The sequence below is a fragment of the Hydra vulgaris genome, chromosome 06, assembly GCF_038396675.1.
Source record: "Hydra vulgaris chromosome 06, alternate assembly HydraT2T_AEP".
In the NCBI taxonomy this organism is placed as follows: domain Eukaryota; kingdom Metazoa; phylum Cnidaria; class Hydrozoa; order Anthoathecata; family Hydridae; genus Hydra; species Hydra vulgaris.
The window spans coordinates 5,741,962-5,755,629 of NC_088925.1; the positions used below are offsets into that span (position 1 = coordinate 5,741,962).

The 13,668-nt window shown below is 25.6% G+C and overlaps 1 protein-coding gene and 1 long non-coding RNA gene across 3 annotated transcripts in view; both read right to left on the reverse strand.

Moving 5' to 3' along the window:
• The window catches only part of LOC100213972 (ATP-dependent translocase ABCB1), a 100,876-nt gene extending 91,058 nt beyond the window's left edge, over positions 1-9,818 (reverse strand). The window contains exon 1 of one of the 2 annotated variants that reach the window (XM_065799058.1): positions 9,422-9,818. In XM_065799058.1, coding sequence (XP_065655130.1) covers positions 9,422-9,573 — 152 coding nt within the window. In that variant the 5' untranslated portion in view covers positions 9,574-9,818. Of the gene's footprint in view, positions 1-9,395 lie in introns of both variants that reach the window. The other variant, XM_065799059.1, reaches the window with a different exon arrangement.
• LOC136081607 (uncharacterized) lies at positions 1,885-4,594 on the reverse strand. Its single transcript, XR_010638941.1, has 2 exons — positions 4,315-4,594; positions 1,885-4,172 (listed from the first exon to the last, which is right to left on the reverse strand). It is a non-coding gene; the product is annotated as an uncharacterized LOC136081607 (long non-coding RNA).
• Positions 9,819-13,668: the final 3,850 nt, after the last annotated feature.

Sequence of the window (13,668 nt, forward strand, 5' to 3'; positions counted from 1 at the left end):
TCTCTTTTTCAATATATTCTTTGACAACTTGATTCACAAGTATATGGGCTGCTTTGAAATTTTAAACAAGCTATGATAAAATTTCTCTTGGACGTCTAATGCAAAGTTTGCAGTTCTTCATTTGATAACTCGCTGTCTTAGTTGTTCCTGTCACTAGTTTTAACTGTACTTTATACTTCCAACATTTTTTATAATGGGATATATTTCTCTAAACAATTTTAAATTACCTAAATCTTGATTTCACATGTTTCGGATACCAATTTTGTAATAGACAGAATTTCTGAAGTTAATTGCATTGCGTGCAACGCTGACGCATAAGCTCAATATTATTTGTAACTGTTTTATTAACTGCAAAAGTTTGATAGAAAACGTAATACATCAGCTATTTCATCTATGTAACTTTTTTGTAATCCATTATACTTTATCTATATTGGGTAAATCTATATGAAGTCATATGGATTTACCCATTATGGATAAAATGAATTTGTTCATCTTTATCTCACTTGCAGTCCATTTTAAAAAAATAATAACTGCGAAAATTTTAGGTAAAAATACGCATGGGTTCCAGAGATATTGTCAGTTGAAATAATGCTGACTCATCATTTTAGTGATTATCTGACGCGACTACAAAGTAACATTTAGTATCTTTATAATGGCTTTGGGAAATTTCTTAAAATTTGGTACCCCAATAGATTTTTATTCGAGGAATCCAAAAATAGCACCCTCAAGACTTGATTGTCTCAGGAAATGCCTCTTTTATCTGACTTTGTTCAAAATTATTGACTTGTAAATTATTGATTTTTGGAGGTGAAATGAAGAATGTGGCCCAAAATCCCGAGCAAAAAGTTTAACTGTATATCATTATTTCATCTTAGGTCTACTGAAAAAAATTAAATTCATCAATTGCCTCTCTAATACTTGATCAAAATTTGCATTTAAAAATGGTATCTATTTAGAAAAACTTAAATTTTGTAACAAAAGTAATTGAAATGTTTTTTAAAACATTTATTTCAGGGATGCCGAGTCCCAAAAGGACTCCGGTATATATTTTTTCCAAGTCTGTAATGTCCAGAAGCTCTAAACATGTTTGTTGACTTATGATCTGCTATAAGAAAAAAATTCATGAGATTTAATGACTTGAAACTAATTGTTTTTAAGCCCGGAGTCCTGGAGTCCTTGCCGCCATTATACTTAAGGACTCCGGGTTCAAAAAATGATTGTTCCTCTAACTTAAAAGTCTTAATTTTTTTCCTATTAGTAGTCCATAAACTTATTTATATTTTTAGAGCTCCTGGATACCAAAATCAAGGATAAAGTAATCTTTTAGTGACTTTCAAATCTGGAGTCCTTTTTGGGACTTCGCATCCCTGATTTTTTTTTTAAAAAAACCAAATAGTGTTATTTAGTGACTATTTAAGGACATTTATATTTATATGCCACGGGAGGGCCAGGGGGACTCTGACTAACTCTTTATCCCCCCCCCCCCAATCTTCCAAGAAAAAAAATTTTTTTTTTACATAAATTGAATTAATTATTAAAATATAATTTAAAAACATATATATTTTTTATTTTTTAGTTTAAGTTTGAGAAACTTTATAAACTCTAAAATTTATTTTCATTATTTTAAATCGATAAATATTTACCTCATATTTCAAAGTAAGCACTAAAAACTGAGATCTTTTCACAATTTTAAAGATCTTAAATTTTAAAACCAAAGATACTGAAATGTTTTTAAACATTTTTATTTATATCAATATCTTTATGGTATTATTTAGTATTTTAAGACTAATATAGTCATTGACATAATGAGGTAGACAGTGGGAATTATTTAAACTTCCCCTCCTTTTTAGCCTTACATCCAAGGATTTGAAAAAAAGATAAAAAGAAAGACAAATTCTAAATGCAAAACAGGTAAATAAAATTACAAAATAATTTTAAATGTAGTAAATTTTTTTTTTTTTTGTAACCAACTGCTTATATTCTCCAAATCTAAATCAGATATGTTGTACGTACAACCTGATATTGTTGTGGGTGTAGAAATTAGGCACATAACTTCAGAATTGAGCACTCAACACTCGTCATTTCTCATTGGCCGAATGAGGTTTTTACCTGGTCCATGTGGATGCATGAATCTGACTTTTATATCAAGGTTACTTACATCTTCAGCAATCCTAACCCACCAAAATCCGTCATGAAAACATGCAATAAAATCCTTTTTTTTTTATGTTTAATGAAATCTCTTTATTATGCATGCTTGTTCGAATGATATCAAATGTTTCAGTGCATTTATTAATACTTGTTTTTTTATAACTTATAGTGTTTTAAGCAATTGGAATAAAGTGATTATACATCCTTGTGCCAGGAACTGTTTTTCCACCTAAATATCTTTTTTCTAATTGAACTCTTGTTAGGTCGATTTCATCTTTTGAAAATAATTTTAAATAAACTCCATTTATCTTGGCTTTACAAAAAGAGTACATTAAATTAACATTTAAAATCTGCCCAGTAGTTATTTGTTTTAGACTTTCTTGACATACTACTCTTTTAACAGTCCAACCAATACCATCACAGGGGGATTTACCATGACTGGTAGCAAAAAATACCCATTCAGCACTTCAAAGTCTTTACTGTGATGACAAAGATTGATAAAGTTTTTAAAATTTTTAAATTGTGCTGTACAACCATCGCAAAAGTATTTCACACTTGATACATCAGGTAAATTTTCTTTGATATATCTAGTTATATCTTCCTGAGTCTTGTAAATAAATCCTGTGTCATGATCAACATCTTCTGAAAGGTAACAAAAGGATTTATGTTTGAGAAATTTTTCCTCTATAAAAAAAGTACAATTGTAAAGAGAGAACATTGACTTTTACTCTAGTGATAACTTTGAACCTCATCCTGAACAACATATTGATAATTTTCGGCAAAATCTCCTAAAATTGAGCATTTGTTTTGGTTAAGATTTTCTTTACAGTTTTTCAAGTATCTATTTTGTGTTTTTGCAATATATGAATGAGTAGTAAGGTTGTCAATGCTGTCACATAATAAATCATTAAATTCATCTATGGCAAAGACTGTAATAATGGTGTTGTATGATCGGTACTCTGCCATTGCTTGAATGCTATATCTTCTTCGAGCTCATGGTTCATCAACTCTTGCACTAAAAAAGTTTTTAATGCTTCAATACCAGGGCATTGGTTACATCGATGCAACATGCACTCTGCATTTTCAAGAGAACAAACAATCAATACCATGAAATCTTTATAACTTTTATGGCATCAATGAGAAATTTTGTATTTTGGTGATGTATACGTACACATATATTGTGAGTACCTGACGCATTAGTTGTAATGCACCATTTAGGCTTAAGCGTACAAGACTTTGACAAACTGACTTTGATGTTAGGGTAGTCTTTTTTAAACGTAACATGTAATTCATTTAGATTGAGTAGCAATAATTTTTTTTAAACATGTTGGGTTTTCTTAACACTTACGAAATCTATTTTTCCTGGCATCATTCTTGAAAATTCATCACTTTGATAAAAGTAAATCACTAAATTAACTGCTTCTGATGAAAGTGGGTTTCTAGTTTTTTTTTGAGCAATGATAGATTTCCATGCTCATTTTTAACTTTTCTTGCAATTTGAACAAGATACTCAGACACTTCAAAGTAGCTTGATATCTTTGTACGTGTCCATGATTTTGGTGCGAGTGTTAACATTTGCACTTTATGGCGATACGAGTCAGTCTCTGAAATTTTTTTATTTATTTCATACATAAAAATGTCTAGATCATGGTCATTGTTAATGCTGTTGTTTGAAATTGGGCTTTTTATTTCTGTTGTTAAAGAAGTTTCTTTAATATTATATGCTAATGAGACTATTTTTGCAACTCTGTCAATAGTGTTCTCAAACTTTTGTTTTGCTGCAGGCAATTTGCTTTGTTTTGAAAGACTTTTTAGTTTGACTGGTGAAATTCCAAGCAATTCTATAGTAGTATCTAGCTTAATTTTTTTCTCACTTTTTGATTCCCATTCTTCTTAAGAATTTAAATCGTCATCAGTTTCTACTGCTTTTTCGTAACATTTACAGCAGAATTTCCAACCTGGGGTTACATTAACAATATTTTCTTGCAAAAATTTTGCCAAGTCTAAGGAAATCTTTATATTACCTAAGAAACAAATTTAGTTTTAAGTTTTTTAAATAACTAAAAATAAAAAAATTGTTATAACTAATTAATTCAATTTCTTTTAATTTTCTTATCAATTCTGTTGTAATTAATGTTAGATTACTATTTATAGCAATTTTTTTACTTTTCTTGTGTGTTCCAAAAGGATTGCAACACTTTGTAATTTTCCTCTCAAAATATTTCCCATAGAACTGCTCATGATTGGCAACATATAACTCTTATTGAACAATATTTTTCCCTTAAATTTGCTCGCCATATTAATTCTTCTTGTTTTTCACAAAGATCTTTAAATTGAACAAAATCTTGTTTTCTAAAAAATCCAGTTTTGTGGCAATGAATGTTAAGACTTTTTTCAATGTTACATTTCTCCATATTGAATATGTTTATTATTTATACTATTACCTGCCAAAAAAATATAAAAACAATAAAATTCACATTCTTTAAGAAAATACAAACAAGTAAAGTATAACCTTTAAAAAGAACAAAACAAAACTTATGCCTGTTTTTGATATAATAGGATGTAAGCATTCACCGATTTGAAATAATGAAAATAAATTGTTTCTCAAACTTAAACTAAAACAAATATGTTATTAATTTTTATTTTAACAATTTTTTATTATTAATTCATTTTATGTAATAAAAAAAAATTAAAAAATTCAGGGAGATTGGGGGGTGGGATGGGGGGCTTAGCAGAGTTAGTCAGAGACCTCTATTGGCATATAAATATAAATGTCCTTAAATAGTCACTAAATAACACTATTTGGTGTTTTATTTATATAAATGTTTTAAAAACATTTGCATTTTAAAAAACAATTGCTTTTGTTACAAAGTTTAAGTTTTTCTAAATAGATACCATTTTTAAATGCAAATTTTGATCAAGTATTAGAAAGGCAATTGATGAATTTAATTTTTTTCAGTAGATCTAAGATGAAATAATAATATACAATTAAACTTTTTACTCAGGATTTTGGGCCACATTCTTCATTTCACCTCCAAAAATCAATAATTTACAAGTCAATAATTTTGAACAAAGTCGGATAAATGAGGCATTTCCTAAGACAATCAAGTCTTGAGTGTGCTATTTTTGGATTCCTCGAATAAAAATCTATTGGGGTACCAAATTTTAAGAAATTTCCCAAAGCCATTATAAAGATACTAAATGTTACTTTGTAGTCGCGTCAGATAATCACTAAAATGATGAGTCAGCATTATTTCAACTGACAATATCTCTGGAACCCATGTGTATTTTTAACTAAAATTTTCGCAGTTATTTTTTTTTTAATATGGACTGCAAGTGAGGTCAAAATGAACAAATTCTGAGACGTAAGGGTGTCATTGGCTGGATGATTTCATATGGAATGACCCTAATACATATCCATAATAATTTCTAAATAATAGCTAAATAATTAGCCTTCCATAGGCAATTTTGCATAACTATATTTGCAAGAGTGATACAATCATCCTTTTTTTTTTTGTGCATTTATACGAACTGCTCTTGCAATTACTGAGCAGCCAATTTTATTTAATGAAAATTTCCAAAAGAAAACTTATTGTTGACTTAATTAAAAACAAGTACAAAAACAACCCTGAGTTAAGGTAACTTTATATGATAAAATTCATCAACTATTGAGAGATTCTAAAAAAAGTTTATTAATTTTGATTTATTTATTTACTAGTTTATGATTTATTAATTTACTAATTCATTACTTCTTGTTGCAATATTTTTGATTTTAATTGGTATTTAAATTCAGTTTGCTAAATTAATAACAAAATATTTTCTAGTGAAAGCAAATTTTTACACTAGTGTAAGACTTATTTTTGTTTAAACGCAACTTTCCTTCAGTTTAATTTGATGTTATCTAATCAAAATTTAAATTGCATAAATTTCAACATAAAGATGAAAATTTTTACACACTACAAAGGTTTCTCATTTCTAAGTTTTTTTATTATTATTAAAATGCTAAAAATAGAAGTAGAAACCAACCACAAAAAATAGCAAAATCTGAATTATTTTTAGAACTTTTTAAAAAATCAATTAAGTGTAACTGGTTAAACAAAAAATATAAAATTTTGGACACCCTCCCCCTCCTTCCCCTATCACAAATGACAAAAAATAAAATCTTTTTTAGATTTACAAATTTTATTGTGTATTTATTTTGTATAATAACTTAAAGAAACAAAGATTTTTTATGTGTAAAGATTGAATATAAAAATTTTAAAAAGATAGGAAGACTTTTATGTATAAAGGTTGCATTTCAAAACATTTTTATAAAAGGTATATGTTATAAATGCATTAGCTTCATTAGATTATAATAATTTATCTAAAAATTACATTAGAAAACACATTTAATCTGAATGTTAAATAAAATAATAATAAATAACTAAGTTGCCTGGTATGATATTTATAAAACACACACACATTGCAGTATTGGTTAAAAAATACAGTATACATTTAAACCATTTTAAAATATAGCATAATTTTTTAACTTATTGATTTATTAATTATTAATAAGTCAAAAGTGCCCTAGCAAGGTTAGACTCAAGTCTTAAAAGCACTTATTTAAACTTAGCGGCTGAATTGACCTTGAAATCGTTAGTTCTTTATCTTTATAGCTAACTATAATTTTTTATCTATTTAAAATTTGAACTATAGTTTAAATTTAGTAAAAGTGTTTCTTTACTTTTTGCATTCCATTAATCAATAATGCTGTTAAATCAAGAAAAAAATTGTAAAATACTCTAATTATTCAATCAACTCATTTTATATGTAATTTTACAGTTTTCAGTAACTTGTAGGCCAATTTAATAAACATTAAAAAAATACTCCTCCCTCTTTAGGGATGGGGTGCAAAAAATGCGTAGCCTTAAACAAAGCTTCCTACGGCACCAAATCTCAATATGGTTAGTAAATAAAAGGATAAAACAACTATGGAAAATTTTGAAAACAAATTATCATAGTTGCTACTCAACAAAATACCAAAAAAGTGCTTTTCAAAGCTTCTAAAATTTTTATTTTCTGCTTTACAATGTTTTACCATAAAATTGTCAATAATAACAGCCTAAAAAAGACAAAATTTAACCCATTAGTTATAAAATAACCTTTTTATTTATTTTATTTGTTTGAAAATTTTTGGAAATTTTCCAGAAAATTTCCAGAGTTTAAAATTTGTGAGAAATTTTTATCCCTACTTTAAGCTTTTAATTAATTGCTTCAGCAATATTTTATATATACATAAAGTATGATAAGGTGTTGAAGATAAAAAACAGCATTGTACTATCTGTTATTCTTAATAATATTTTAACAAACTTTAATAAGAAAATTTCTTTTCTCTCATATTTCTGACTTTATTGGACCCGAAAAGGTTTTTATTCCTATTGTTGGCAACAAACACATCATTTATTCAAATAGTAATTTCGTTAAGTATATACATATATATATATATATATATATATATATATATATATATATATATATATATATATATATATATATATATATATATATATATATATATATAACATGCATTCTACACTAAGTAAATATTTTAGTAAGGGCCTCAATGATCTAATCCATTAGTTCTTGCTTATTGGAGCAAATGCAAGGTAACAAAAATAGTAACGAAGAGAAATCACTTTACAATAGAACTAAAACTTTTTGGGGAAAAAAGTTTTAGTTCTATTATAAAGAAAAAAGAAATTAAAAATTAATTTATTTTTTCTTTATAATAGAACTAAAACTAATTAAAAGAAAAAAGAAACATTGCCTGAGAAAGAAAAAAATGAAAGTAAAAATAATGAAATTAGATAAGCTCATATGTCCATTTGGTTTCATTTATATCTCCATACAATTTTTTTATATAAAAAAAAATGTGTTATTTTATTTATAACTAAAATACTGTTAATATAATTTATGGTAAAATAAAAATTTCAATTTTTATTTTACCATAAATTCAATTTTTTATAAAAGAAGAGCTTTTAAAACCACAACTACAAATTGCACACTATATAAGGAATTTGAGAGCAAATTTAACAATAACTTTTTTTAATTATAAAATAACATTTTAACTGATATTTTTACTTCAATGTAAGCATGGTATGATTTATTAACAGTAGATTGCATTGTCTTTTAAAGACAATGAAATCTACTGTAAAAAATTCAGTGATAAAATATTTCCTCAAAATGTTTTATGACTATTCCAATTGTTGATTTTAAATTTAACTAATTATGTATGTGTAATTTAAAAAAGTTGTAAAAATTGATAAAGTAGTTTTTGAGAAAATTTAATTGAAAATTGAACCAATAACAGTGCTATATACTATAAAGTTTTAGTTTATTTACTGAGCACTTTTTTAAGTATACAACATTATATGTGATGATTACAAATTATTCAACTTAATATTTACATATATACACTTACCTACATATATATATATATATACATATATATATATATATACATATATATATATATATATATATATATATATATATATATATATATATATATATATATATATATATATATATATATATACATATATATATATATATATATATATATATATATATATATATATATATGTATATATATATACATATATATACATATATATATACATATATATATGCATATATATGCATATATATGCATATACTATATATACATGCATATACTATATATACATGCATATACATACATATACATACATATATATATATATATACATACATATATATATATATATATATATATATATATATATATATATATATATATATGTATATGTATATATATATATATATATATATATATATATATATATATATATATATATATATATATATATATCTATATATATATATATCTATATATATATATATATATATATATATATATATATATATATATATATATATATATATATATATATATATATATATATATATATATATATATATATATGTACATAAGTGTATATATGTAAATATTAAATAGAATATTTTTATGTCGCCATATATAATTTTGTATGATATAAAATAATTTTATAAATCATCACATATAATTTTTTATATAAGTGTTAATATACACTTATGTACACATAAATTAATATAAATTATATTATATAAGTGTATATTTGTTTATAACAAACCCTTTTTTGGGTTTATCATATTTATATACATATTAAGCAACTTATTTGTCTTACGGTTGAATTTAAACTTATGTAATTACTTGTTCTCTGGATTGTGAACAATAACATTTGGCAAATCATCTAATGTCGTTTCTTCGTCGTTCTTATGTTTTCCATTTTGTTGATCAAAAGCTTTTGTGTCATTTGTAATTTGACTCTTATTATCAAAATAAATTTCTGATTGTATACCCATAAAAAAGCAAGTTTACTTTTAGAAAAAGTAAACAAATATGTTAGTATAACTAAAACCAAGATAACGTAGTTTATATATTATATCAATAAGAGATGAATAAATATTTTTATTAAAATTTCAATTTCCGGTTTATAGTCTTTAGGCAATCATAAAGCATTTGTATTAGTCATAAAACATTTGTCCTCATGATGATGAAAGAAACTTATCAGCCGTTTGTTACGTAATTCATTTCTCTATATAATGTTGCTATAGTAATTATTACCATATTGCTTTATAACAATTATCACATAACTAATTCTTGCTTTATCTTATTTTATGCTTGTTTTCACACAGTTTAATTATCTTGCTTTATACTTACTTAAGTTATATAATATGTTCTTATTAAAAAATATGTTTATTCATATTAATTTACCAAGTTAAAAATATTTAAAAAGATTTAAAACATCTCAAGTAATAATATTTTAGGTTTAATTTAAACATAGTAAATTTTCCATTATTTTGAACACGTTTTAAAATATACAGAGTATCATTTAAAAACAATCAAGATGGAAAATTTCAGTATCAAAATAATGAAGTGCTTTTTGATCTGTTTAATCTATTATTAATCCAAGAGGCCTTCCCTCTGCAAGTATAATTTGTTGATTCGGTTCTTTTATTACGTCAGTTTAAAAATTTGCTGAAGCTTAACAAATTGCAAAATTTTTATAACAGGTCATGGAACCAAAATGAAAAATTAGCTTCTAGTGCAAAAACTGCTTTGTTCGCAAGTTTTTAATGTACTGATCAAGATGAGAAAAAAGATGTTACGCTTTAGAAATATCATCTATAAAAATTTAGTACTGTTTGGTTTATTTGATAGACTTATTTTTTAAATAGTGTAAGTTTCTCACGTAGAATCTGTTTAATCATAAATTATAGAACTAATAGCGATGGTACTATGTTATAATCAAGACTTTCGTGTGAACAGGCGCACTATGCATCACCTAGCAACGCACTAACGTCACGAAGCGGAAATTAGATTTTACTTTTCTGAAAAAAAATTTGAATTTTAATATTTTAAATATTTTTTAACCGGTAAGATGTTAGCATTAATTAATAAAAAAATGTTTATTTGAAATTTTTTTCAATTTGCCTTTTTAAGTGCGGGATTTTGAGGGGTAAAAAAACCCGGATTTTTTTTTAAATCTTTAGTTACAAACTCAGGTTTTCACTATATCTTTAGTTTTATATACAAACTCGGGTTTTCACTAAATCTTCAGATTACATACAATAATTTTCAAATTTCTTCAATTTTTTGTGCATATTATCAAATAGATGATACGTTTTGTAAATTATAAACCAAGAAAAGAAAAAAATGTTTGGATCATTGTTTTTGCGTATCTGTAAAGATTGATGGATTGGACCATATTACTACAGAGCATACTGGCCCTCAACAACTTTAAGATCGATAAAAATATCAACGAAAACTGTTTCCAGATCCTTTTTATACTTTTTTTTGTAGATCACAAATCTGTTGAAATTAAAATCTTAGCTGCTCGTCCATGATTTATAACTAACTTTTAATTTAGTCATTAATTCAAAATATATTTTTTCATCTGGCATATGGTAATAGTGAAAACTGTAAGTTTAAAAGTTGTTATTATTTATTAATTACTTCAGGTATCTGCAATACTTTTGAAAGTTATCATAAATCTACAATACGCAATAAAACCACTATTTTGCATACAATAAATCCAATTGGAGCAATTGCTAAGTGAATTAAAATCAAAAGAAGTAAAAAATTGTTTTTATCGATACTTTTATAACTAATGTTAAAAACAACGGGGTTCAAACAAATAAAATCAAAATAAATAGAAAATAAAAGACCTTAATTAAGAAATGTTGGAAGTTAAATCAAGGTAAAAAATAATTTTGTTTACTGGTAATATAATAAAACCAGTTACTACTATTTATTACGTGCTTTTTTACTTTTTTTTAACATGCTGCTTTGGAAACACTTTCTTTCTCTCCCTCTCTTTCTATCTCTCTTAGATGAGAGGGAGAATTAATAAAACTTATGTAATTACTGACCTCTTACTTATTTTTTAATACCACAATTGATAATGACCATTAATAAATATTTTACGAGTTGCTTGCTATTTTATGGTATAATTGTTCAAATTGTTGAACTATATTGTCCCTCGATTGTTCAAATATTGTAATAAATAAAATCTTTTTAGTCCAAGTGTTTTAGTTAATAAAATATCTTATTAAGTTGTGGTGTTATTTGCCAGTGTTACTACATTGTGTTGTCTAGCCATTTTATAATCTTTTCTTTTTTAATTACTCTGGAGACACAGTAATGTGTGCTGACAAATATTTTATGCAATGCGCTATTGTTACTGTGTTAGTGTTATAGATCTAGGCTGTTATAGCTATTTTTTATTCTTTATATTTTCTGCTATATTATTATCCTAATTCTACTAACAATAAAATGCAAATAATACTTTAGTAATTAAAAATTGTAATTTTTTTTTCATTTCTTTTTTTAGGTATTTGTAGGCTTTACTTGACTTTCCTTTTCTAGTACCTGTGTTGTGACAGATCTTAAAAAGAACTTAACTGATGTTAATGGGGTCTTAATGTCGTTAACTATAAGCAATGACATTGCTGATAGGGAGTCAAAGTTAAAATGTTATTTATAAATAAATTTGTATTTAATTTTTTAGATAATAAATCAAGTTATTAATGTGTTTTTGTTGTTAATGATTTAATTACTCATAACCCGTATTAGGGGTTATGAGTAATTAAATCATTAATAACAATAATTGCTAGTTTTTTATCATTGTTACTGTTGTAAATATCTCATGTTATTATAATTGTAGTTGTTATTGTTATTACTACTGTTATTATTATAATGATTATTACTGCATTATTACACAGATCAAAAAAAATTTAAAAAATTTTCTGGTGCTGAGCAAACAATTTGTTTTTTGTAAAGCATTTCTCATTTTAATTTCAATTATGCAACTCATTATTCGCCATCACGTCAAGTTGTCAAAATAGTTGTAAACATATATAACATTTACACTTTCAATTAAAGTGCAAAAGCGAATTTAAAAAATCGCGAAAAAAATCGTATAGTTGGGCCGGTAATGGTACCAACTGTTTTATTACTGTTGGGCCGTTAATGGTACCAACAGTTTATATAACAGTTGGCTAAGTTTTGGTAAAAGCGTACGTTTTTTTCACGGTACTAACTAAATAGCCGACTGTTGGCCCAACTGTAGCTAATAGCTGGTTATTAGGATCGGGCCAACTACTTACCAACTGTTTAATGTTTACTGGGCTCACCCTAAACAAAATATACGAATTAACTAATTTTGATTTTAATTAGTAAAAACTGTCTCTAAATTTTTTATCAAATTTTCACCTGGTAATTTTTGAAATCAATTTTAACTTGAAGGGTCGTAGCATGGCTTTTTCTCTGCCTAAAAGTGGCGAAATTCCGTTTCAAAAAATATGATTGACGAATCCTTGTATTAAATGTAATTCCGGAAGAGGCCATTTAGCTTTAACTAACATAGAATCTGGTTGCTCTTAGTGTTTGGGGCATCTCTTTTTTTATTCCTCCTAATAGCTGAAACCTAATAAAATATATATTAAACGTATATTAAATGTTTATTACTAAACAGGTGAAAATACATTGATAACAGAAAATTATTCAAAACATGTTGTAAAGTTTTACCTGTCGTAGCATTTTCTCAGATCACCATATGATCGCAAACCTGCACATCTATTGTTCAAAGATTTCAAAGAAATATCTAAATTGCAGTTTACATCGCATATATTTTCTTCCTCCTGTGTAATTAATCCTCGGAGTGACCGTAATTTAACATAGCAATATGGACAAGGATTTGTTGAAGTGGCTGTCTGCAGACCATTAACAACCAAAATTAATTTATAATCAACTACAAAAACAAAAGGAATCCTATCTAACTTAATTAGATTAAACAGCAGTTTCATGTTTTCATAAGATTCTTTTATTATCCAAGTTTTTTAACTCTTGAGTTTCATCCTCGGTTAATTCACGATTTAGCTCTGGGTGGTAACTTT